The sequence below is a fragment of the Apteryx mantelli genome, chromosome 1 (genome assembly GCF_036417845.1).
Source record: "Apteryx mantelli isolate bAptMan1 chromosome 1, bAptMan1.hap1, whole genome shotgun sequence".
NCBI lineage: Eukaryota > Metazoa > Chordata > Aves > Apterygiformes > Apterygidae > Apteryx > Apteryx mantelli.
Window position 1 is genome coordinate 220,391,293 of NC_089978.1, and position 26,539 is coordinate 220,417,831.

The 26,539-nt window shown below is 45.7% G+C and overlaps 1 protein-coding gene across 1 annotated transcript in view; it reads left to right on the top strand.

The window, feature by feature from the left end:
- The window catches only part of EXOC4 (exocyst complex component 4), a 390,836-nt gene that overhangs the window by 289,808 nt on the left and 74,489 nt on the right, over positions 1–26,539 (top strand). Inside the window, exon 12 of the mRNA XM_013946956.2 lies at positions 22,566–22,702. Coding sequence (XP_013802410.1) covers positions 22,566–22,702 — 137 coding nt within the window. The remainder of the gene's footprint in view (positions 1–22,565; positions 22,703–26,539) is intronic.

The following is a 26,539-nucleotide window of genomic DNA, read 5'->3' on the forward strand; positions in this document are numbered from 1 at the left end:
TCCTGCTTCTTGAGAAGTAACAGGAAACCTCCATTAACTAGTCCTGTGAATCCCCTCATGAGCTGACACAAATATCACCATCTCTGGTATCTTCTTGCCCTAGTTCACTTTGCCTGGTGTGATGTAGCATTTGGTGGAAGCCAGAGGCTGTTAGGTGCAGCAGTGATCCCCAAAAGTCATGGGCAGTTGAAACCCAACTGTGCACCTCAGTGAGGAAGGTTTGGTATTTTGACGATAATATATTTAACTAGGTTGATAAGCAGATTTTTCAGTTCTGGTTACACACTTCTTTGAACCCACCTGGTACAAAGAACTTCTCAGAGGAAGAGGGGAAATTTGTGCTGACAGCACCAGGACGATTTCATCGGAGTAGATGAGAGGGTTTGCGCCCCCTTGAGAACCTCTTCTCCAAATGTTCGGTGGGAGATTTGTTCATGTGGAGATGAGCCCCGTTGGTTTGAGCCCCACTTCTGTGCCATGCACCTTTCCCCCGAACTGTTGGAGCTTCCCCTTCAGTAGGGTTGCATGGGTATCAGCTTGGCTTTTTTATTTTAAAGCACATTTTCTCCCTGTATCATTTGGCACTGATCCATATTTGGGTAATGAGAGAGGTTGTTTTCCCTCTGATGAGGAAAATTATTTTAAATGTTTTTCTCCTAATAAGTTAGCAAGTGTTGAAATTGATGTAATGAAATAATGACGGGGGAGCATCTCCCCCTGAGCTTGCTGCAGTGGTAAAAAAAAAACATGCTCTTTGACAGACTTCATTTTTTGCTTCTAATTTTTCTTATTATTCCCTTGCACTTGGTCTTTTCTTAATAATCAAACAGCTCTTGAAGTCTTAGGGTTGCCTCAGGGAAATACTCTGGTCTCGCTCCACTAGCCGGTACCACCGCCAGCAGCTGCAGCCACGAGTACAACTTCTGTCCTAGACCATTTGTATTTGCAGGAGGTGGTACACATCGTCGCCTCTTCCTTCCCCTTTTCTGCCCCAAAACCCTCAAACTGGAACCTCAACCCAGTTCTTCCACTTATCCCCCCAGATCCCATGTGAAAATTTGGACCCCAGCCTCATCCCTTCATCTGTGTGTTCCCCCTTGCGCTACTCTAGAGCCACTGATGGTCATATCACCAGCCCCAGGCTCCCTACCTCCTCCTACCTTGGCCTTGTTTGCATGCCCTGAGCAGAAAGTGATGTTTCCAGAACTTTTGGGTCTTCCTTTGTGGCATCAAGTAGCATATTTGGGGGAATTCACTGCAGCTCCTGCACTGACCAGGGAGCCACTGCCAGCCGGCTGATCAGTGGCAACTGCCTGAATTAGAGGTGCAGTTCAAACAGGCATCTCCATATGGAAAGTTGGGAGCTGTCATGAGGTTGAAGTGATTCCCATACCACCAGCAGCACGTGACTGTTTGGAAGCCTTTGGTCTGGTTACCATCCCCAAACAGCCTGTTCAGGCTGTCCAGGCTTTCAGCATCTTCTGGTTATTCACAAGGGAGCTGCTGACCCTTCCCAGGTGGCTCTCTGTTCTTGAAGGATCGAGTGTCTTAAAATGCAAGGAGGGGAAGGGAAGTGACCAGTGCATGACTGGTTTTGATTTGTAGCAGTCTGATAATTCAAGGTTATTTATAGATTATTCCTCACTTGCATTTTTTTAGTTGCATCATTTCTTGCAAGCATGGTGGTAGCATGAGGCTTCAAGGAGATTTGAATGAGGACAAGGTGGCCCTGTTGGCCAGTGGAGGATTTTCCATGTGTAAGGAATCATGAAAGTCCTGAAATAATTGTATTGGAGATAGATAAATGACACATTCGAGGTGAGCATTGTTATCAGAGCTGGGAGGCACCATATGAGCAGGCTTTGTGGTGGGGAGCGGAGTTTACCTGGCTTAGGAAGCTGTTCAGTCCCCGTCCCTACCGTAGATTCACTTTGTGCACTCAGCTTTTTCTAGAGGCTACTAAAACTGAGCTCCAGGTCCTCACTGTGAGATAACCCATCCTCTTTTTGCCCTGGACTCTGGACAAATGGAAGAAAAGAGCCAGTCAAAAAGTTCACATTAGTAGAGTCAAGGAGCAGGTGTCTGGAGAGGGGCTTGACAGCTTGGTTCATCGTACAAGCTCAGGTGAGAATCAGCTCATCCAGGGTGTTTTCACATCTGCCTCAAGGTGCCGACTTTGGGTTGCACGTGTTGCTGGGAGAGAAAGGCTCGTTGTATTTAGGTTGATGTATCAGCTGCCCCGTGTGGCTTAACGGAGCAGGTCAGTGTAAAGGAAGATGCCAGTGCAGCACTGAACGAGGTTGGGGCAGAAGTTTGTGAAACTCTCCGTAACTCTTTGCTTCTGGAGATCCATATCCACAGGCTGAAGGAGAGGAGTAGGTGAAAATACTTTCCAGAGACAGTTATGAATAGAGATGTGCAGTACTTGGGCGCTGACAGCCTTCTGCAGGTTGACTTTCGATGAGAACATCCACTCCAGAAAGTGCCTTTAGCTGTCAAAGGCCTTTTCCCTGCCTCATCTTCCGGCTCATTGTACAAATGTCAGACAACGGTAAGTCTGCAACTGCTTGCTGGGGCCATACCCTGCAATAATTTAATATAAAGGTCATTTACTATGAGCGTTAGGTCATGCCCCAGGATTATTTTTTCAGGTAATTGCATAACAAAACATTTGCATTTGGAAGTGGCTCATTCTGAATCACCTTTATTCCGGTAAAAATAGCAATCATGTCGCAATTTGAAGTGTTTTTGACTGTTGTGATCAGTTCTCTTCAGTCAGATAACTGCCCATATCGTAAATTTATGATCACATGTAGCCTCCGGCATTCTTCCTGGTTTGTTCTTGTGTACCACGCTTTTATGAAAGGAAAATGAAAATGGAAGTAGCAGAGAAACTTGAATACTGTAATTGCTTTTTCAATCAATTTTAGAGAGCCACTGTAGGAAGAAAATGCAAGAATGTTTAAAAATGTGTTTATGTTTCCAGTTTATTGCAGGAAAAAGCTCAAATATCTTTTCTGTCTCCTCTAATGCAGATATCCTTGGCACGGCAAATTGTTAAAAGGGTAGGGGGAATATTTAGGTAAGGCCGGTGAAAATTGGTCAATAAAAGTATGCTTTTCGCTGACCCTTTTGAGACCTTTTGTGTACTTTGCTGTAAATGGATTAGTACCATTTTTCTTGGCTGACTTTTATAAATTGGTTCGGCGTGAGATATGCGGGGTCACAACACAGGGCGAAAGCCTCGCTTGCTTTATTCAGACTTTACCCAGGGCTTGCTCGCTGAACCTGGGGGACTTTTCCGTAGCTGAGGTCTGAGAAGAGAAATGTCAGGATTTGTCCCGTTTCCAGCATTCGCAAGCGGCTTTGGGTATTGCCCGCATCAGGAGAGCGGGAAGTGCGTGGGAGTCGGCGAGGGGCAGAGGGCTGGACGGCGCCCAGAGCTGAGAGGAAGACTTTGAAGCTGGTGGTTTCAGGTGCACCTTAGGGGAGAGAGGAGAAGGGGTCATATCCGGCAGTGCATGCCGAGCAAAGGTTTGCCCCAAAAATGTCTGTAAATAATAGTTTCACGAGCGCTGGCACCCGCTCTCATTTAATGCAGGGATAATGAGATTTGCGTCTCCCCTACACATGCAAGTCAAACACGTCAGCAAGAGTAGATTGAATATATTCTAGCTAATGGGGCTACATTTGGGGCAACCACAGCATTATAGAGATGGGTTTTCAGAATTGCATCATTCTGACCGATTATTTAATGTTTTTATTAACAGGCAGATGAAATTTAGGTGCAGCTGTTACAAAGCACTTTTATTTTTATGAACCTGTTAATGCTGATTCGATGTGAAAGAAGGTAATGTTTTGTTTTCAGTTCTTTTGATCTTATAAAAAATACTAAAAAAACAAAGCATCTGATGTGGGTTCTGTTTACATCTGCCAAGAGTAGTTGTTGCTCTGCTGCATGATTCGAACAGGAATAAATAACCTGACGAAGGGGCAGCCAAGAGCTCTCGCCGAGGGAGGATGTCCTCTCGTCTTCAGCGGGGCCGGGATATCGCACGATGAGTCTTCTGAGCTGGAGGAGCTCGCAGGGAAGCAGCAACATGCTGCCTCCGGGAGTAAATTAGCCGTCCTCCCAAACCCAGCCGTGAGTCTGACTAGTGCAGGGCTGTGCCGTAGTCATGAAATCGCCGATCTGCCTGTTCTGGTGTCCCCCACCAAACTGGGGTGATGAGAAAGGTTTAAAAAAAATCCAACCCGCTGTGTAATTCTATCATACTGATGCTTGAGGGTTTTTTCTCCTGTATCCTTCCTCTTCTAGAAAGCTCAGTTGACCCTTCCAGCAGCAGTGATTTCCTCAGGCCAATGTACTCTCACATGCAACAGAGCTCCCTTTTGGTTGTTCTCACATTTTCTACTATTCTAACTTTATTTTAGAAAACTGTGTGTTTTGTATTCCCTTGTATTACTCACTATGACAATTGGGCAAAGAACAAAATATTGGCTTCTCCGGGTCTTGTTACTTGCAGTGGATGCTATTTTAAAATCCGGTATCACTTATGAAAGCCCAGACTGGGCGAGGCTGGACCATTGTCTACTCTAATAAACATGTGGCAGCAAATTAAAATTACATGGCTGAACAAGTTACTGCCCCCCAGCCATCTGCCCCGTCCCTTTGGTGGCCGCTGCCAGAAAGGTGACGAGAGTAGATCCACTTGTGAGTCAGTTGGTGAAGAACTGTAGTTTTCGCATGATGTTTTAAAGCAGACTCACCCTGATCTTGGTTTACCTTAATATGTGATTCAGAGTGCTGTGAAGGCTTGGGAGCAGATTCGCAAGTAGACGAGATATCCCTTGGTCGTGCGATCAAGTAGAGTGAAGGAGATGGCTCAGCCATCAGATTTTAATCCACCGCCTCCTCTCTGTCGGAGCCCCTGAAGATTTTGAGAGGATCAGCACTCCTGCCTGCCACTGGTAGGAGCAGAGCACCTGGCACCGCTGCAGATCGGGGCTGTTGCATAAAAGATGTCGAAGGTTATCCGACCAGTGTCCTTGCTTCTCCTCAGTCTCTGAACTTCTAAGAGAGGATTTTTGAATTCTGTCTCCATCACTTGAGTAGCAAGTGCATTTGCATGGTGAGCGTGGTGTCGGAAAGATTTGGGGATTTGGCGTCCTTCCTGCTGGTGTCTAAGCTTGGACTCTTTTCTGGAGGTGGACAGTTTGCTCCCGTACAGAGGTTTACCCAGTTTTTCCTTCCATCTTGGGAGGGGTCAGCAGAGGTGCTGATGGAATCTGCTGTAAATAAAGAGGCTGAGGAAAATCTTCCCTATTCATCAGGCCTTGTCATGGTCTCTGATCGCCCAGCTCCATCCCTACATGCGGCGTGCAGTATCCTTTCCAAATCGCATTAAGCTCTGCATTGCCTTGATAGATGTGTTAAACATTGAGCCCCGTTGTGAAGGCTGCTGAGATGTTTGCCTTGCTGATCCCGTCCATCGCTGAATCTAATCACACGTTCTTATGTGACTGAGTTCCAAGCTCTCGTTACACATCGAATGAAAAGTATTTGCTTATTCCAGTTTGGAATTGCCAGTAATTAATTTAGAGTCCAGCAAGGTGTGCAAATGCCTCTGTTTTTTTTCCCTCTAGGTTGGATTTAGAAGCAGAGCAGTGAGAGGAACTTCTTGGGTCACAAAGTCCCAATCCCTGCCATATGCACAGCACCATATAATCACTTTTCATAAACATATTAAGTCCATCTTCAACGCAGCCAGGGTTTCTTTCTCCATAGCTCTGTTTGAAGGGTACGCAGAGTCCTGTTGCTTTAGTGCTTTGCCATTCCCCTGATTCCTAGCATAAATAATATTTATGGCTGTTTATCAGCTTGCTAACATGGTGCCTACTCATGCAGGTTGGCGAATTTGATCTATCTGAATTTCCACGTTTCCCTTGGGACCTCCATGATGTAGATAACTTGGAGTCATCTGCAGGTTCATCTGCTCAGAGCTTCTTTCTGCAACTCACTAATAATCTATATTAAACAACAACAGATTTGGTACAGAGGCTTGAGGCAATCTTCTTCTCAATGCAGATTGGTCGTTTGGCCTTACTACTGACCATCTCTCAGCCAGCTTTTGATCCAAAACTTTGTCTCTTGCCCTGTGACTTCTAGTAATCCTGTTTTAGGGAGTGGACCTGTGAAATCTGTTCAAAGGTCTTTTTGGAAGCCTTTATTTATTTAGCAGAAAGTTGAGCTGTTCTTCAAAGGATTCAGACTTAATTATAAGCCATTTCCAGCTTCTTTGTCACAAAGCATGGTCTTAGCAACCATAAATTAGAAAGTCTTGCAGCTTCAGTATAAGCAATCCTTTATCTTTTGTGATAGCTGAACTGCTCATGACTGCTGTGAGCGCTTGACCTCAGCTACCTTCTTCCCCCAGGGTCCATCAGACAACACTCTCCCACCTTCGAATTCCTCAAGCTGAGTGTGAATGGGTGTGTGAGATGACTCATGGGAGAAGGGGACACAAGAGTGAGAAAGAGATTTGTTTGACACTGGGTCGTAGAAGTGTTCGGCACATCCTGCTTCTGCCTTTGTTTCCAGATGTCGTTGCTCAGCGCTTTGTAGGCTGGGCTGTCTCCAGCAAATCTGCCCTTCGCTTGCTGTGTTCACAGCTTGGGAGCAAAGAAGAAAGGACATTTAGATTAGATGGGCCACACTCTGACCGAGGGCAATAAGACCGCATGGGAAGACTTCTGGAGCTGCAGGATCCAGTTCTCTCCTTGCTTGCAGTGAGCCGGTGGTTTGGGGAGGGGCAAACTGACTTGTTAAGGTTCTCTTGAGCATCTGAGTTCAATGAGTATTTGAACATCTAGTATTTTCTGGTTCATCCCATTATTTTCCCTTCATTGGCTGTTTCCCTGACCTTCTCTGTCTTTACTCCTCAAACAACGTTGACCTGGCTTTTTAGGAGGCAGGATAATATTTTCCTTTTACTCTGCCCTTTTCCCCCGTGCGCGTTGTATAGACCTTTCCTACAGCTCACCAACCTTTCAGCACGCTGTCGGGGAGCAGAACAGGAACGTACCACCTCCAGCATGGCACTAGGCGCTTTCTCCACACTCTGCGGCGCTGAGATTACAGCTCCTGCTAAACGTCTAGCCTCATCTCAAACCTTTGAGCATTTCACTGCTACTTGACAAAAATGTCCCCGTGTTACTTTTGTAGTTCCCTTGCCAGCTGACACGAGGTGGAAATCTTTGCTGTGCCATTTGCGCTACTTGATTCAATTCACGGTTGTCCATCAAGCTGCTGAATTAAAACAGGGCATAGGCATTCTCATGCTGTCTGAAATGTGGTGATGGAATATATATATGTGGGGTTTTTTTACCTATGTGTTACTGTGCGTTCAAGCATCGCAGTACTCTTCACTGCAGAAAGGCAACCCAGAGAGCATCCTCGCAGCCCGTGAATGCTGCACCAGTGATTTTTAGGAGCAAGAGTCTCCAGTAGAGGAGGGTTTCATACCCTCTGTTCTAATCAATCCTGTTCTAATCTTTCGATATTAGGCTTCTTTTGACATGAAAGTTGCAGAATTTGACAACTTCAGTGTGGGGTTGGCTTCTTGGAAAACAGTCAGAGCTTAGTTCTCACATTTGGGCATGAAAATTTCTTCCCTTCTCCAGACATGATGCTCTGTAGCAACAGGCAGTGGTTATACTGAGAGAAGGGAGCTTGTGAATATGTTTTGGCTAAAAAAAGCATTTCTCAAAGGCATTTGGTCTGTTATTTGGGGGGGAACGCTTGGATTTTGGTGTCACTGCCTCTCTGCAATCAGCCTTCCAGGGTCTCCATGCATTGAGAAGGAGTCAAAGTTGCACAGCGGGATCCACTGAATCTCCAGTCAAGAAAGGAATGGAAGGTGTTATATTTATTTTTTGGAACAGACTGGGTGATCGATATTGCTGCTTTCTCACCTTACCTCCAGGGGAGATTCTTCAAGCCATTTAATGTTTCCGTGCCTCTATTTTCTCATCTGTAAACCAGAGTTAATGAAATTCCTTTCCTTTCGAAGAGATTATATAGCCAAACTCATCAGCCTGCCTTGTGCTTTTTAGGTGGAAGATGCATTAATGCAAAATGGCGCTGTCTGTGTGGCACGAACACGTCTCCCCTTTTAAGCACTTAATACTTAAACAGATTGTTCCCTCTCCAAAAATGTTCTCGTATTTTTTTGCCCAGTGGCAGGCCCAGCGTAGCTAAATACTTCCTGCCCTGTACTAACTCCAAGCTATTACACCCCAGGGTCCGACTGCTTTTTGCCAACCTTCTCCTCTCCTGATTGCAGCCTGCCCGTTTCCAAAACTCTTGGACCACGTTCACTGCCGACTGGGCCAGGCCACTGCTTGCTCTGGTGGAGAACAAAAGTGTTTCTCCTATCTCAGGATAAAAAAAAACAAAAAAAAAAAAGATAAGCAGATAACTAAACTACTTTAACTGATCCTTAAAAGTGGAACTGAGTCAAATCTGCTACCATCGTTTGCCACAATGTCTTGATGCTGGAGACCAATTTCTCCTCCGCTCTCCTTGTGTTTGAAGCTCTAGTCCCGGAGGCAGAAGGGCAGCAGAACCAGTCTTGAGTGCCACCTGGCTTCCTGATGAAGCTTTCATTTCATCTGCTCCCCTTGCCGGGGATATCGCTCCCCTTATCAGCGCGGCATTGCTACAGAGTTCTCGCACATATGACAACATTCGAGAGACAAATTATCTCCGTTCGGAGTTAATTTCTGTTTCCCAGCAGGGCTCTGCTGCGACCCTGCTGGGTTTGGAAATGCTGCTGTTTGGTTAATAGATGAATGTTTTGTGGATGACTGTGTCTGTGCTCTGCTGGTGCCAAGTCTGGCTTCTCCCTCGCCTTCTCACTTGCAGCCAGCATCGCTCGACCTAAATGGATTTATTCACAGGACAATAGCTTGACTGTCATTAGCATGGGGGAAATAATGTATGAGCAAACGATAAAACAAAATGCTCATTCTGTGCCATCCGTAACTGCCTGGGAGGTCTCTTAAAGATGTACTGTAGGGAGCCATCTGCTCCGAAGGGGAGATGGGGCTGTCAGGAAATGATGCACACGTTCGAGATGGGAAGGGAAGATCTATAGTGTCCTCCAGCCCGTTTTCGAAGAGGGACTGCTCATTACCGCGTTGCCAGCGCTGGCTGGAAATTGAGCAATGGCATCTCTGTTGTTATTAGACATCTCCCGTAATGAGCTGACCCAGTGGGTCTTTCATTTCTGAATTTGGTCTTTCTTTTTTTCTCCTACAACGTGATTTGGGGGAAAAGACAACTTCTTATTCATTGCCCTTTTGCTGAGTACCTGTGTTTTGAAAGCGCGATTTTTGTAGTTGCGCAGCACTTTGTGTTGCTTTGCTACGACAGAAATCCTGAGTTATGAGAAGATAGTTGCTAAACTGCAGAGTAGTTCGTTTTGCTCGTTGCAGGAAGCTCAAAGGAGGAAAAATATTCATCTTTTGGTGTGGGAAACTGTGAACTTCAATTGAAGACTTTTACTTCTTTGAATTTGTTTTAGTTTGGGTTTTTTTTGGATTGAAGTACAGGTTCGTGGGCAGATCTTGATAAAATAACATAGTAGCATAGGGAATGTCAGCCCTCATGATGAAATGGTGCTTGTTGAAGCAGCAGAAGATGGGGGATCAGGGCAGAGATGCTTGTTACCCTACGGAATGGATGTTTGTGGAGCTGGAAATTGTTTGCCCCTCTAAGAAAGAGGCCCATACTCTGTTTTTTCTGACTTCCCCACTATTTTAAGCTGGTGCTACGGAGCTTTCCCACTGAAGATGGTTTATCTGAAAGGGAAAGGACCCTGGGGGGGACTGGCATTTCCCAAAGTCCTCACTGCGTCTCTGTCGTAGAAGTGGTTGAATGAACCAGACCTATGTGCGCTTCTCAGGGATTGTCATCCAAAGGCATTTCATTTGTGTCACTGATTGCCGGCACCACAAAATTACGGGCCTGTTAAAGTACCGCTTAGTCTGCTTTATAACGTGGGACTTCTCTCCCGTGGGCTGTCATGGGATAGGTCTGGCAGAGCAGTTAGTGAACCACCAAATCTCTATTCATGTGCTGCCCAGAAAGTAAGGTGCATACATATGGGTGTCTTGATTTCCGTCCTCATACTACGGCTCACACATCGAAGCATCCTGCTTTCTAAATAGTCCTGCAGTTGGATCTCTCATCAAGCAGGATCTGATTCCTGCCAAACATGGCAGGAGAAAACAGTATTTACATTTTGCACCCAGTCGCAAGTCTTACTGCAACTGCTAGTTCTCTTTGCAGGAATCGAAGGTTGATGGTGTCTTTTCTCCCATCTCCTGATCAGAAGAGTTTGTCAGACCTGAATCTCCAGGGTTTTTTAAGTGGTCCCTCGGTTTTGATTAATGCAGTGTTAACGCAAACTGTGGGATCCTTGGAGCAAACTGCTCGCAGGCTTCCCATGCACGTGGTGTTTCAAAACAACCTCTTGGAGACATCTGGGGCAGAACTGTGATCCCCTTAGTCTTTGAGGTGTAAAACACAAAGCTTAATTTAATGGGTAAATCACAATTCATATCATCCAGTGCAACGTGTGAGTTTTCTCCCCTCTGCGGTTTTTGGGCAGAGCACTTAACGCCACAACATCCCTGTTGGGTCTGTGCTGGACTGGCACGCTGTGCGGGGGCATCCCGAGCTGCAGGCAGAAGTGCTCGCCTTGAACCCTGCTCCTGCCCCAAGAGCAAATGCAGAAAAGTAAACAGAGGGAATAAATGAAAGTATACAGCTTTTAATTCCTTCGCTTGCTCATGCAGGAGAGGAGATGAGATCAGTGACCCTTTCGCAGCTTCCAATTTGGGAAGCTCTGCATAAATGCCGAGACTTCTGGAAAATTAAAGTTTCACAAGACTAAGGGCACTTGGATCGTTTTTGTGTGCGTATATACATATATGCGCGTGTGTGTGTATTTTTACCTTGAGGGCACTGCCCCTCATTTCTTAGCAGCTTTTGACTTCTAAATCACACAGAGAAGGAGGAGCAGGGAAGCAGTTGTTGGGAGAGGTCCGCCGTGCTGTGGTTTTGCATGGAGCTGGTTGGAAGGCAGTCTTGCAGATTTGTGCTGCGATTTCTCCACGTCAGCAATGCATTTGGTTGAAAGCCCTTGGAAGTGGAGGAAGTAGGAGTTGGGGAGCCCAACCTCTCTCTTGTCCTGGAGAATCTCGTGGTTAGAGCATGGACCTCCACTATGGGGCATCCAAGTTGAAGTCCTTCTGCTGGTGGAATGGTCTGGGAGAAAATTTTTACTCCTTCCTATTGGTTTCCTAACCACTGAGACAGGTAAAGCAAAGTTGGGTCTGCAAATACGCATTTCAGCACGGGTCTCTTCTAGTGGAAATGTTGAAGAGGTCTTGATCTTGATCCAGTTTGCCAGGGGGAACCCTAAATTAGAAACATCAGAAGTTGCTTGGAAAAAAAAGGAATTGCCATCCTCGCATCATCTCTAGCACTCTTTGTTTGCGTGCATTGGGATGTAAATTCCCCTTAGGATGATTTTTTTTCCCCTGTACAACAAAGATCATCCTTAGCCCTGCAGAATCCAATAGCTCCAGCTTGAGGGCAGGGCTCCAGGAGCTGGGTGCTGTTGGTGTAGCCCATCAGTCACCGCTGCTGGTGACACCATCCAGCCCTGCTTGCGCAGGGCCATGTTGCATGTGGCAACAAGTTCTAACTAAAACAAATGTGGCAAGCGTTTTAGCAAAAACATAGCTGCTGGGTCGCAGAAATCCACCTCAGGTTTATTGCTGATAGGTGGCTTTTAAAAGCATTTTGGAGTATTTTCGATTTCTCTTCCTGCTTCCTCTGTAATTCTCTCATTTAGGAAAGAATCATCTACAGACTTAGCCCAAGCCCTTGTGCAAAAAAAAAAAAAAGAAAGAAAGCTATACCATCTTTGTGGTTTATCTGCCTTTTTGTCTGTGGTGGCTTTCAGATTCAAACCACGGAAAACCCAACAATTGTTTTAACTGCCGATTTTAATATATTTCGGGATGTCTTGGTAGGAATCGAATCCGTTCCTGTGGTTAGCTGGCCTCTCCTGTAGAGCTCTGCTCTCTTCCCAGGCTCCCCAAGGACTTCTTGGGAGCCGTACAGAGCACCTAACCACATTAGATATAGTTGGGTTAATGAAGATTAAGAGACTCCGTAGACAGAAGCGTGAAGTTCACTGCTCTGAGGTGAGGCCTGAGTGACCTGTGCCTTTCCAGGTCCACCCTGGACTGGATGTCACCTTCTCGAAACCCACTAGTGATGTTGGTCTTGTCAGTCTACACAGTAATTGAGCCCTGCAAATGAGGCTTTTTGACACTTATTCCAAATTCTGACAAATGGCCTCGTAATTTCAGCGAGGTGGCCCCTTTCTGTCCCAGAAACGCAGCCTGGGTTAATTCTTAGACCTGTGTGAAGCTGATAAGCCTTTACCTATGGTTTATTTATTTATTTGGCATTTTAATTTCAAGTGATCTTGCACACTTTGAATTTTCATTAGTCCTCATTGAATTTAGATCATAGTTTTTCTCTCTCCTGGTAAGTCTTTACATTGGTGTCCGCATGTGTAGCATAAAACCGGTGGCACAGCATCTACTTTTTTGGCTCCATCCTGTTAACCCCTTCTCCTTCCGTCCTTCCCGTTTGCTTTCGTTTCTGCATCGGCAGTTAATCATCGCATCTGTCAAGAGGAAAACAGCGTGCTGACGTTGTCCTGGCGACAAAATTATTGCGTTGGGGGTGTTTTATAGTTATTTTTGCATGCTTTTGGTCCTTTCATTGTGTGATCTCTGTTTTACGTTTCATCTGCATCAGGTGGTAGCTGGTCCTGCCGGGCATGGGGGAAAACAAAAGAGGAGCCTAGATCTTCATTACAATTTTTGCACAGGAGTTAATTTTCTCATGTTAGCAAGGTATAGCACCGGGACTTGGGAAACTTAATTTCAGCTGCCTCAAAGGTACCTAGCAAACAAGTCGGACTTCAACAGACTGCATATCTAGGGCTGACCTCAAAAATGATCGCTTAATTCAAAGCCCAGGCAAGCCTGGCTGTCTTAGCTGTTTCGGGGGCAGCTGTCATCTCAAGCTGGCTGCTCCGGTTGTGCTCTCCAGGAACATCCTTCCTCCGCCTGGGGCGTCCGTACGCCCTTCCGTTCCTGGCAAGACATTTTGAGTGGTTTAGTGCGCTTTTAATCTTGGTGCTCTGAGATTGGAAAAAAATAGACCTTGGAGCATATACAGTATTCATAAAAATAATACAGATGTGTCTAGTTCTCTAAGCTGGACTAACCATATGAAAACATTTTTTTTTAATAAATTCACTGATTCACGGAATTGATGCCCTGCTCCTGAGCATCATTAATTTTCAGAGTCCGCGTTTAATTTGTATCAGGTTGCAGCCTGCTAATGATGTTCTAGAGCAGGTGTTACAAGGGGGAAAGAAACCTGCCTCTCTGCAGTAGAAAATAAATCGCCGCCTCGCCTTGAGTTTACCTGTAATTGGGAGAGTTGTTGTGCAAAATCCGAAAAAAGAGCCACTTCTGGGACTCTTCAGAGGGGCTGAAAATGTCAGGGACCAGCTCTTGAACTCCTGAGCTACAAACTGTGCTCAAAATAGCTGGGTCTTGTTCCTTTTCATCGCGTTCTCGCACAAATGTCTATTGATTAATAAAGGAGGAGCGTGGTTGGTGCTTGGCACTTCTGAGTGATAAACAGTTATGCAGCAGTAAAGAGGGTATATTAAGGGGTAAAAGCTAATGACTTTTCTTGTGTATGTAACGCATTAAAACCAGCATGAAGCTGCAGCTATTTCATCATGCTGCTAATGTCCCTGACAACATTCACTGGGTGGAAGTGAATGAATGGAAAGCCATTTAGAGAAGTAAATTAAAATACCTTAAAAAATGTCTTTAATAATAGCTACAGAACTCAGCAGGATGAGAGAAGTGAGAGATACAAAAGACCTATTAAGTTATCCAGTCCATCTCCCTGCCAAAGCTGCGGTATTCCTTCTCATGCAGTTACCAGTGTATCATTCAGTGTAGATTTAAATGTCTCGAGTGCCAGCGCCTCCGATGGGAGACTAATCTACGGGCTAGAAGATTGGACTGTCACAAACTTTCCCCTGTGTGCAACCTCATTTTTCCTTCTTGACTTGCCTTCTGTGCGGCACGTGGAGATGTGCGATGGGAATAAATGGAGGAAAATCCTTGTACGAGTATTAACTTTGATATTTCCTAGGTTTTGAGCATTTAAGCTTGTAACCACGCTGAGTTAGCAGACTGGTATTGGGGGCGCCTGTTTATTTACATGAAGACTGTTGACACACGTATCCTCACGTGGACACTTCCACCGCTGCGATTTACAGCCTCGTGTTTTCAGAGGTTGTGAACCACCTTGGCAGGTGGCTTCTGCTGATGGTCCATCTCCAGAGGGTGGTGGAGACCAGTGTTTGAGAAGAGTGTTGCTGACCACTCCACAATTGGATAAATGGAGCATTTACTACTGTTGTCCTTGATTTTTGATATGATGTCTCCTTGAACAGGTACCATCCTCTGTTTGCAGCTCTCTAGTGGCTGGAGAAAGGCAAAAGATGTCTTGCAGGGTCTTTGTTTTGAGACAGCCCTTGGCGTGTTCCACACAGCGGCTTTGGAGAGAAGTGGCACGTGTGAAGCAAGATGTTGCTGACCGGGCATCCTCCATAAGGTCCCACTTCTTCTCCAAATATGATCCTCTGCAGTCACCTCTGCTTAGAAGAGCCTGATTCCTTTTCTGCTGTGCTAGCAAGCTCCTGGGTGTATTGGCTGAGAGGCGATGTGCTAAGAATTCCCTTTTGGGGGGAATTTTGGAGGTTTGAATAATTACTGTCTGATTTTGGGTGACAGATTTACATTACTAGTCCTGGAGAGGAAAGAGCCACTGCACTTGGATGATTTCTGTTTCAGAGCTTCCGGGATGACAGGGAGGTTCGTTGTTTGGTTGCTTTTAAGTATACCCCGGGCATCTTTTGTCATGAAATTTATTTGAGCTCAAAATCAAAATAAATGCATCTGTTCTGCAGCATAGTCAGCCAGAGAAGTTCTCCCAATAATCTCTGAATCAAGTCCGTAGCTCGTATTTGAAGGGTAGCCCGTCTTTTAGAAAAGCACTTGTGCTTAATTTCAAGCCTTTCCATGAAGGAGAGCGCAACAGATCCCTCCGTAAGCTGTTCAAGTGGTTAATTCCCTTTGCTGCTTGAAAATATGTCCCGCATTTTTCCTCTGACATGATCTAGCTTCAGCTTCCAGCCACTGGATCTCCTTATGACTTTTTCTGCTCGTTTAAAAGGTTTAGATAGAATAAATAAGGAGCTTTATAAATATGCTAATGTCATAGCTGTTCAGGAGGTCAAAAAAAGGTTTTTCTCCTCTTCCTGTGCAAAGGTCTGAACAGTAAAATATAACGATAACCAGCAGGTCTAGTCAATCTGGGCTGCCTCGAGCAGGCAGTTGAGCAGAGCATTTTTCATCGGAAAGGACTTATTTTTGGTGTATCTGGCAATATCTTTCTTTCCGGATGGCTGTGTCGTACATGAGGGTCAGTCTGCCATGGTCACTAAGGAGTGCGAAGGACAGACGAATCGCCGCCCCAATATTAGGTCCACGTCTCGTGTGACTTGAGAAAGGTAGGTTTTGACTGATGCTGAAGCGTGCCGCCGTGAGGAAGGGCTTCGTTTGCAGCAGAAAAGGTGGAGTCATTTTCTAAGAGAACTTCCGCTTGCCGCGAAGTGAAATCTGGAGCAATTTAGACGTAGGATATGATGAAGCATCTCATCTGGAGACACCCCGCGTCCTCGTGCCTCCTCTTCAGCCTTCCTCGGCTTTGGGATGTGATCCACACGTCTAAGAGAAGCAGCACCAGTGATTTCAGGTTGCAAAGTCCTCTGCTCAAATCGTAGACCTGCAATTCGTGTCTGCAAATTGTTGCAGAGTGCGGTTTGAAAATACTCACGCCCGACCCGTCTTTCTGCACCTTAAATAGCTGGGATTCGGGATCACGTGGTATCGGGTAAATAAGAGCGTTATGCAAGAACTTGTCTCGTTCGGCTGTTAGCATCACACATAAATGTGCGAGAGCAACGTATCCTGGGCCTCCTGTTCGCTTCCGTGGGGAGAGAGGACTCGGCACCTCGCAGAATAAAGCCCGTAAAAAGAAAAATATCACCCCCTGTGAAACAGGCAGAATTATAGTTTAAAAAAAAAAACCAAAACCAACGTTCATTTGTGGGTATTTGGAAAGCGAAGCTGTAGCAGGATGCAGTTTAACCATAATAACGAGCAGGATCCTGCAGAGCTGATACTGGAGTAATGAATGGTGCTGCGAAAACGCTGGATGAGAAAAGCAGAGTATCGGATTTCGATCCCACAAAGCCAGTTTTACATTTAAATGTGTTTTTGAATTGATACGTACTAAAAACTCTAACCCTCTGTAAACCCAGGATGTAACAGGGGAGAAGACAAATCGCAAAGACCCCTTATCGCTCAGTATGAAATAACCCCTGATCGGTAAAACAATTTCAACTATCTTCTTTCATCGGTTAGCTAAAAAAGAATTTTTAAGATGATTCAGCTTTATTTTTTCTATTTTACAGAGGGGGTAACCCGAGGCACCGATGGATTGACACAGGGGTGCGTGTTGGCTGCACACGGCAGGGACGGAGCTGGGGCTTAAGTCGGGCATTTTCCCAGTCCTCGAATGGGCTTAATCACCCAGCTCGTGCCAATATCCAGGGGAAAGTGGGTCCCCTGGCTGCTGGTTTTAAATTTTAAAAATTTCCCATCTCTAACTTTTGCTCTCCTGATGTGCGGCGGCGGCCGACGAGATGAGCGGATTGTCATTTTAGCAGCCTTGCAAGGTAGTTGCTAAACGGCTGGAATTTGGGCAGAGCGAGTGGACGCGTTTGTGTTTTGGTGTCCATCTCCCGTTGCCATCCAAGGCTCTGCCAGAACTTGCTACTTAGCAGCTCCCACGATCCTGGTCGGGGATTTAGCAGCTCCCAGGGCTCCTGTCTGCGCAGGGAAACCAAAGTCCACGCTCGGAGATGAACACTTCGTCCTGCTGTAATGGAGAAACCCCCAGATACTCAATGGTGTTTGGGAGCAATGCATGTCTTTATGCGGAAATCTTAATGCCAGGTGGATATCTAAGAGCGGGACAAGCTCAGTCCTCCCTCTGCAACCCCGTTACATGCTGGAGCCACTGAATGGTGTTGATTTATTTATCTGCAGCTCATCCCCGATGGCCAGTGCCCGGCGCGGGTCATGGGACCCACTTGCTGAACAGACCTTCTCAGTGCTCTGCACCAAGGAGGAATGAGGTTTCGCAAAGCCAGCTGCTGGGAATTTAACACTTTTTCAGCCAGGGCACCTGAGAAACTGTAATTAAAGAAATAGAAAATGCACAAAAAAATACTTAATGTCCAGGTATCGGTGTGCCTGAAATTTAACCATCGGTCCCAAACCCCCAGCTGCAGGTCAGCACTGAGAAAAAGGTGAAGAGGTTTGAAAACCTTTAATCTCACCTATTATAGCTTTAATTACTGCTGTGCTCCATACAGCAGCTTTGAAAGTGTGGGGTTTCAAGCCCGGCTTCAAAATTAGATTAGGTTTTATTTATTTCTTTCCCTTAAGTCCCATCCTGCAGTCATCTGGTGCCTTCTTCTGCCAAGACATCTTGAGGAGATTTATAAATGATGGGCAATAATAGACTAATAATCAGCGACCTTTGGATTACCGCGGTCCCTTCCTCCATCTGTTGTGTTTTCAAGAGCACATCACATGCAGTGAAAAGTCATCCCTGCTCAGGCCGATTCCCCGCTTTGCCTTCATACCCCCAAGAAAATGAAGAGTTTGCAGGCAAATGGGTGTGCAAGAAGCTGCTGTTTCTGCAAAAAACAGTCAGGGTGGAGGTTGTCCCTCTATTTTTAAAAAAATTTAAAAGCTTATGCAGCGTTGCACGTGCAAGAGGTGTGGGAAGGGGAAGAGTTTCAGCATTGAGTGATGCTGGCCCAGAGGTTTAAGTGACGCCCGTCTCCTCCTGATCGTCCCCGTGTCCACGTGCCTGGGTGAAGGAACCGGGAGAAAATGCACACGGGAGCCCACAGCGATAGCACAACTTCCCCAAATACTGCTACGGAAGCAGAGCAGCCACCATAACCCGTCTTTGTAGGTAGGCCAAGGAATAAATCTGTGCATGTGTCATTTTTTTCTAATATACTACTATTAAGGAGAGGGCATTACTGAAAAAAATAATGTTTATTTTCAAGAGAAGGGAACGAGCAGGTTCCACCTTCTTCTCTTGGGTCTGATCCTAACTTGGGCAAATCTCATCGTTTCTCTGCTTTTGTTTGCCCCATCTGTCGGTAGGGTGATGGTACCTCCAGGTCTGCTTACGCTTCTCCATCGTTTGGGGCTTGTGAAACAGCGTGAGCATAAATTAACCTGCCCCGAAGCTGCTTTGTGTTATCTGGGGCTTTGGCACAACGGAGAATCGGGGCCATATCAAGTAGTAACGATGAATGTTTGTAAAACACGTGAAAGAGGAAAACCTCAGCGTTAGTAATGAATGGGGTTACCTTGTTTTGTCCTGTTCCATCCGCAGTAGCTGATGGTCAGAAGTTCTTAAGAGGGAATTTCTTTTTATTTTTATTAGCCTTAAGACTCCTTTCAAGCCTTCGCCCCGACGGACCGTAAGAGTAATGAATCGTACCCTCGGCGTGAAGTTAGGATTCAGCGCCATGCGGTGTTTGCAGGTGTGAGGGGACGAATATTGTTCTGTGGATGAATTTCCTTGTTAGCGTCGGTTTTTTAAAAAGGCTTCATTGAAGTGTCTTGCCGTAAAATTAGGCTTTGATCATGCCCATTTGCTCTTAATGAATCCAGATGGGTTAGCAGCAACTGGATTGTACCTCTTTGATGATACATGCGTTGCCTTTCATTTCCTCGCGCGGACTTGCAGAAGATCCTGGGTCGCCCCGGCTAACGAATCCAGCTGTATTAACGGGGCCTCGTGCATCCTAATGCATGGTGTCCCTAGAGACACATGCAGATGTGTCAGGGTTGCTCCACAAAAGGTTCAAGTGTTACAGAAAAATGGCCCCGGCGTATCTGGCGCCGTCGTCTTTCATATGGTAATCGCCCTTTTTTTGTTTTTCTTTAAGTCATGCGAGGAGCTTAGTATTCCTGTTAAATCAAAAGGCTTTATTCTAAAATCCAGATATTGGCAGGAGTTTAGCTGCGGCTTTAGTGTTGTAGAGAGGGGAAAAAAAACTGGAGAAACTATGTAAACAACCAGCAATGTTTTCTCTTTTAACATGCGACCGTTTGATTTTTAAGCTGTTAAATTGTTTCCTCGGAGATCGAGTCACTTGGTGAAATAGAAACGGGGCAGATTAAGCCCAGGATTGATTCCTCTTCGGGTGTTGCGTGTCCAACCCATGGAATTCGCTGTGATGGGAGGACACGTGGAAGGACAGGTCCTTCCCCTTGTAAGCTAGGACAGATCAGTTAATGCCATGGGTCCAGTGAAAATCCCACCCGACTCCCGCCACTGAAATACCAGTGGAAAATAAAAGCTATGATTATCCATGCAAAGTGGAGAATAGCTTGTGTTTCCCAGGTTGCCAGGTGAGTCAGGAAGGATTTTTTTGTTTCCTTTGTATAAATGTTAATTTTAAGGACCAGGTATAGACAGGTTCCAGGAGGAGACTGTTGGATTTGGGTTGAAGCTGCGTGGCAAATTCTGTATTCTCCAGGGATGCCATCAGGGATGTTCACATCAGCAGCTTAGAGAGTCACTTCCTCCTCTGATGAGAGACAATAACTGGCCAAATGGGCACTTTTTAGCCATTTAGGCACAAAGTGAACCAACTTCTGCTCAACCCCCTTGCACTGATTTTGGTCTTTGTCTCGGCTGAGCAGCTGTGGGCAGCAGCTGCAGGTTGAGGGTCAGCAACGCCTTAAAGAGCTCCAATGCAATGAAGCAGTGATTATGCCCTGTCTCTAGTCCAGTGGGTCCGATCAATCAAATTTCTCCAAATTACTCGGTAATTTCCATGCCGCGCTTGTCAGCCCCACGTACGTGATTCTACACCGAGTTTTTGCCCAAGGGAAAGGTGCCGGATTGATGTCCCATTCTGGTGGGAGTGGGTGGGATTTTCCCCATCGCTCTGGTGCGACTGGCACGCGCTAGGTGATGATAGCAAAGGGCTTGGGCTATATCTGAATGCTGAATGCTTTTAATGAGCTGTGTTCACACCTCGGAGCCCATCTGTACTAAACCAGCAGCTGTTGCTGTTGCCACCTTCTCCATGCCATCGTCCCGTTCATTCACCTGCGATGACTCCAGGCTGCAAGTTCTTTGGCTTTGGTTGTTCTGCTCTGCTTGCATCGAGCCCAGGGTGGGAGTGAATATTTATGAAAGTAAAGGTACTTGCAAGAAGAGGAGAAGCAGTGTAAAAAAGAGCATCTGAGACAGAGCTCTGCCAAACTGCATTTTTGTTGGAACAAAATAATCCCGAATTGTAGCTAATTATAATAAGAAAGATTGGTTAATTCCTGTGATTTTCTTAAGCGCCAACTTGATAAGATGCAAGAGCAACTGAGGAAAAGTTTCTCATCCAAGTACATTAGTGAGCCAAGGATGTAGCAGGCACAGCACAGTCAGTGACTAAGCCTTCACTTAAACCCCCCTGCTGCCCCCTTGCTAAGCAGTAATGTATGCTCTGAATGAGGATGAGGTTTTCAGATTCTTTTTTTTTTTTTTTTTTAACCAAATCAGGTTCAGGTAGGCGAGTAGAATCAATTCCTGTCACTCATGGGTAAATATGGAGGAGCAGGATTATGGATCGGGGTGATGCTGCCGCACTTTAATCTGGAAATCAATACGGAAAAGGAAGTTGGGCTTGCGGGGATATTGCAGACACTATGATTTTGGATTTGATGAGATTGTACTCTGCAAACAACTGAGTAACAAACTCCTTTTCCTGTCCCGATTAATACAGAGAAAGGGCTAAATTAATCCTTGATGCAGCTCTCTTGAAGTCCCTGGAGTTTCCCCTGGTATAACTTGAGTCCAGAATTTCTCAAAGCAACCAAGGCTCACAGATGCTTCAGTCTCCTTCTTTGCCTTTGTGCATGGCTCAGAAATAACCCTTCATTTTACCCGGCCTATTATTAATTCAATTTGTATCAGCCCTGGGATTTCGATAACCTTACTTCCACATCGTTCACAGCGATGGAATTAAATGCACCAGGCAATGTTATAAATACAAACCACACCAAGTCTCACCTTGGGGGGCCTCAGAAGTCCCCAAATCTGTAAGCGCTCTGTAAATCTGCAATGTTAGCAGATACACGGTACCTCCTTCTCCTGCAGGTTGTCTAAGCGTGGTCATCTGCGTGGCGTGGAGCAGTATTTTCCGTTTGCAGACTTGCCGTGTTGTCCAGATGATTGCAATGTGCCATGTCTCCTAACAGGAGGACTGCATGGCACTGCCTAAACCTCAGCTGTGGGCAGAAAGCTGGGATTTCCGAGGAGAAGGGTGGTTGTCCCCAGCACATGCAATTTGTACAAATTTGAGCAGTGGGTGTGATCCCTAATCTTAAAGGATACTCTAAAATCTGCAAGTCCAGAATTACTGGTCAGGCTGTGTGAAATGCTCAGGGTTTGGAACTCCAACCAGAGCTAAGGGAAGCCACAGGTTCCCAGTTCCTCTAAAAATCACACTTTTTGAATGCTGAGGTTTAGTAAAAGTTTTCAAACTTGAGTATCAGCCTGTGGAAAATGAAGGACTCGGTGAGCTCTGCAAGGCTTGAGCCGCTGGCTCAAAAGAACCAAACTGTTTCAAACCGATAATCAAATCTCTAAGCCATCGCCTTCCATCTTGCGTGATTTCTGCTTTTTCCTCTTTCATGCTGTTTTAGGGCACTCGTAGCCTGGACTATTCCAGCAGCTGCTCAGAGGCAGGGAGAATCAGCTGTACGGTTGCATCTGTGACACTAATTAACAGGACCTAAGGAGGCTGAATAAAATATACACTGAACCCACGATTCGCACTTGTGCTTTCTTTCCTTTTTTGCTTATCAGTATGCACGTGTAAATTCTGAATGAAGCCATTTAGCGATTGTTTTGATGATTGTTTTTATGATGTGATTTCTTGCCTACTAACGATTGCGATCAGAATCCAGCATCCGTTAGCTAAAGCTCCCTGAACAGCCTTTAGGCCACGGTGAGTTTGGGACAGTCCTGGTCCTCTGCAGCCTATACCTTGGGGTGTTCTTCAACCCTTAATCAGTCAACATTGCCCAAAATATTATTCAGATGGCTCTCCGTCTTTGGTGATCTGGGTTCACTAGCCGGCACACCACAATTTCTCCCCTCACAGTAGTGTGAAAATGGTGGGTCGTCATTCTGTCTTGGTGTCTTTCTTTTCCAGAGTACAGTAATTGTGGAGAAGACTGTTCAAGACCTTATGAACCTGATGCATGACTTGAGCGCCTATTCAGATCAGTTCCTCAACATGGTGTGCGTGAAACTCCAAGAGTACAAGGACACCTGCACTCTCGCCTACAGGTACACGAAGTAGCCGTGCTCGTAAAGTGAAGCAAATCACCTTTCTTTCATCACGTTCGGGGGGAGGAGACGGGAGGGATGTGGAGGAAGGAGGAGGGCTCAGAAACCTACGTGTGCTGGAGACGCTGCTGTTGGACTTCTGCTTTTTTAACGCAAGTAGGAAGGAATTACTTCTAGAAATCATCTCTTCTGAGACAGTCAAGAAAATTTCTCTATAGGTGGGAAAGAAATCTGAAGTAATGGTCACTGGCATATCAACAGTCTTGGCTCCCCAGTGACTTCGTACACTTCATGCTATGGTTTATGCTCTTTCAGTGTGGGTGACAGTGGTAATAGAGCTTAGAAACCATGTGGCCTTTCTCTTAATCAGGCAAAAGTGATCTCAGCTTGGAGATGGCCAGCACAAGGCATCATCTTTAATATAAATAGCTGTATATACCAATAAAGCAAGTCAGATCCTTCAAAATGAGTGTTCTCAAGAGATTTGAAAAAACAGCTATATTTTAATTGTACTGAGATTTGGGCATTCGAACCTCATGGCAATGTAGGAACTCTTAACCACAGCACACCATATATACACACTGGATTTTGTGGGACTTTCCCGAAACCTTTCTTTCAAAGGGTCATCAAACATGCTCCATCCTGAGATGTCTGTGTTCATCAGCATTTTTGGGGGGCCCTGTCTCTACCTGCTTCCTAGACGGCAGTGTGGCAGCTAAACACAGGGAGCTGGAGTTTGATTCCTTCGGGCTCTTGCTTTGTCAAAGGTTTCCTGGGTGACTTTTGGTCAATAACCTCTTTTCTGAACATCTCAGTTGCCCATCTGTAAAATGGCCTTCCCCGGAGAGAGGGGCCGGGAGCGTGCCCCGCGCTGCAGGGATAAATACTTGGAGTGCGAGATACTAAAGCGGCTGTGGTAATGTGAGCTATAATAGCTTCTGTACCTAATCTCCCTTAATAGCTAATTGAGGCTGCTGATAGCAGGGGAAGCTGAAAAAGCCCTTGTGTTTTCTGACCAATAGCTGCAATAAATTATTCCCTATTGCTTGATTTCATTCAGAAGAAGCTTCGTCTGCCAAGTGGCTTCATATGGGATCGTTGGTATTATTAATAATAACAACACTAGCAGTGAGCACATATATGGGGTAAACGTTGTCCAAAAGCTGATGTAATTTAGTAGCTGCATGTGTGTCCAAAATGTGCATATTTTATATGAAACTTTACTGACTGGAACCAGACAATAGAAGTAATTTCTTTGGCTTGAACTTAAAGGTCCTTCCTTCCTTCCTTTCCTGATACCATTCCTGGCTTTGGCACCTGCTGAGGAGTAATTAGGACAGCCCTAATTTGGCAATACCCTGATTACAGCAGGAGGAAAAACAGGAAATGTTCTAGTTTTGCTGCTAGCAAATGACTGACTGAAATAGAAATCTATATCCATTTCAAATGAATCAGAGCAACATAGCGGGGACGGGAGCAGTTCTGCAACCTTCGCTCATCCGTAAGGAAGCTGTGCCCTCTGCAGGGATCTCCTGTGCTGGCATGCCTCTGCACGCTCTCACCCTCCGGACCACGGTTTTCCTTCAGGATTTTAGAAGGACAAATCCTCAGCTGTTGTCGTATTCAAGTGAGTGGAGGGATGATGGTTTACAGCTGCCTAAAATCAGAATAGACTCCGCAGAGCGCTGTCCGGGCCGACGCGACGAGCCGAAGCTGTCGGAGCAGGGAACGTGCATCTGCTCTCTCTTGGGCACACGTGGAGCGATAGGTACCACCATCACCTCCGGAATCCCGGCACAACCCTCGCAAGAGCCGAGCTGCTCTAATCAGCTGGAGTGAACGGTGGGATGTCGAGATAGCGACAGTTTGGGAAGCCGGAGGGAGGGTTTGTGCAAGGTCTGTGCCTGGCGTTCGATCGTTCCCTGCGTGCACGGTTCCTCAAGGAGAATATGAGCAAATGTGGATCAAAAACGTTCAAATACAGGCTCCTCAAAGCATAAGTGTTTTATTCAGAGTTCTTTACAGCATAGATAGCACTAAGGAGTTCACATCTGAGGTTTTTCATGTTTGATTTCCGTTTTGTTCTGATTTTCCCAGTGAGTGCAAAGAAACTAATGGGGCTGGATGTGAATGGATTAGATATTTATATACATAGTAACTATGGACTTTCGTGTTTTAATTGATGATGAATTTCAGAAGCGTGTTTCATCTGATCTAGATGAGATCTCTCCAGCAAATTACTTTTGCAAGAAGCGCAGTTTCAGTTTGACACAAATTGTTTGCAAATGTGGATTATATTTTCCAAATAGTTCATGCGGGCCAAGGCAAGGGGAGAATTTAAATGTAAACCACAATGGGAGACAGACCCACAAAACCTCCTGCTGTGCTGGCAGTACTTTTCTGGAGTCTGAGGCTCTCCATCGCACATCTAGCCGCTTTGGCAAATTTCTGTGAAACCAGCTCTGTTCATGAGTTAAGCCAGTATGGTTAAACCATTTTTATTAGGCTTTGGGAGGTACCAGGAGACAGTACAGGGAGCCTTAGGGACAGGGGAAAATCTAACCAGTTGAAGGTAGCTGCCCTTAATACAAATCTTTCTTTTTAGTTTCTCGCCACCACCCTTCTCAGACAAACCTTGCTGTCTTCAGCTCTGAAGCTAAGCTGTTTCCATATCTTTCTACAATAATTTATCCTATGTTTAGTTATGTTCACGGTAAAGTTGCACGTTCATATTTAGTTGTCCAACTTTGAGCTCCGTCCTGTGTCCCCACCCCTTTTCTATCGATCTTTCTTCATCCTCTCTTCCTTGAACAACCATCCTCTTGCAATCTGAAGAGCCTGAATTAAGGGACCAGTCACCCCAGTTGCTTTCTGCAGTCTGTAAAAAGAGATGGACATCTCCAGAGAGTGATTCAGCTTTATTAAAACCTGGCTAAACTCTCTGGAGGTACCCAGCTTTTTCCATCAGCTGTGAAGACAGCTTGTAGTGGCTGGCCTGCTAGCTTAAGTGTCTCTGCTAAATTTGTACAATTAGGTGGGGTAAAACTGGGCCTAAATCTCTCCAAACGTTGCCAAAAAAAGAAATTATGGTTCCCGCTTTCCAGCCAGCAAAATAAAACTAACCCCCCTTTAATAGATAAGAAAATGAGGGGGAGATAAATTCATCCAAGATGTCATGGGGGGGTCCGCAGTCACCTGAGGTTTATTGAGCCCCAAGGAAGTGCCCTTGCCACTTGGTTCAATCTATTGGCATCTTCCCCTTTCTCACATTACTTTTTTGAGCTGTAAGTTGCCTTGTTGGCTCTCAGAGCTTTTTGGAAGCAGGAATATGTCCTCCTCAGGCCATAAAGTACCTGGATCAGGTTGAGCACCTGCTTTTAAACTCTTACCAACGTGAGCAAACCTCACTATGGAAACGTTACCTTGGTGCTGGGAAGAGAAAAAATCATTCCTGAATACATTTGGCACAAAGCAACGGAGTCCAATCACCCCTCTGCCCCCCAAGTGTTTTCCTAACAAAAAGCCTTGGCCATGTCTGGGGACAGGCTTGCTGCTCAGGGCAGGCAGTGATGCGGAGCTGGGATGCTACTGCCAGCGGATGTTTGATGACCGAAACTTGCTGAACTATGGAGAGGACAACCTTCCTCGCGTGTACACCGTCGCCTTTGCAAGCATCACACCTATTCCCTCTCTTCTTCCAGGAGCTGGGTGCCACCAGCCCCACAGGTGGCACTTTCCGTGGCCTGTTGAGCTGTGAATTAATGAGCAGCTTATGGCACTGGTGGTAACAAGTAACCCTATTACAGTGGCAGGAATAATTTCATAGGGCTTGGGAGG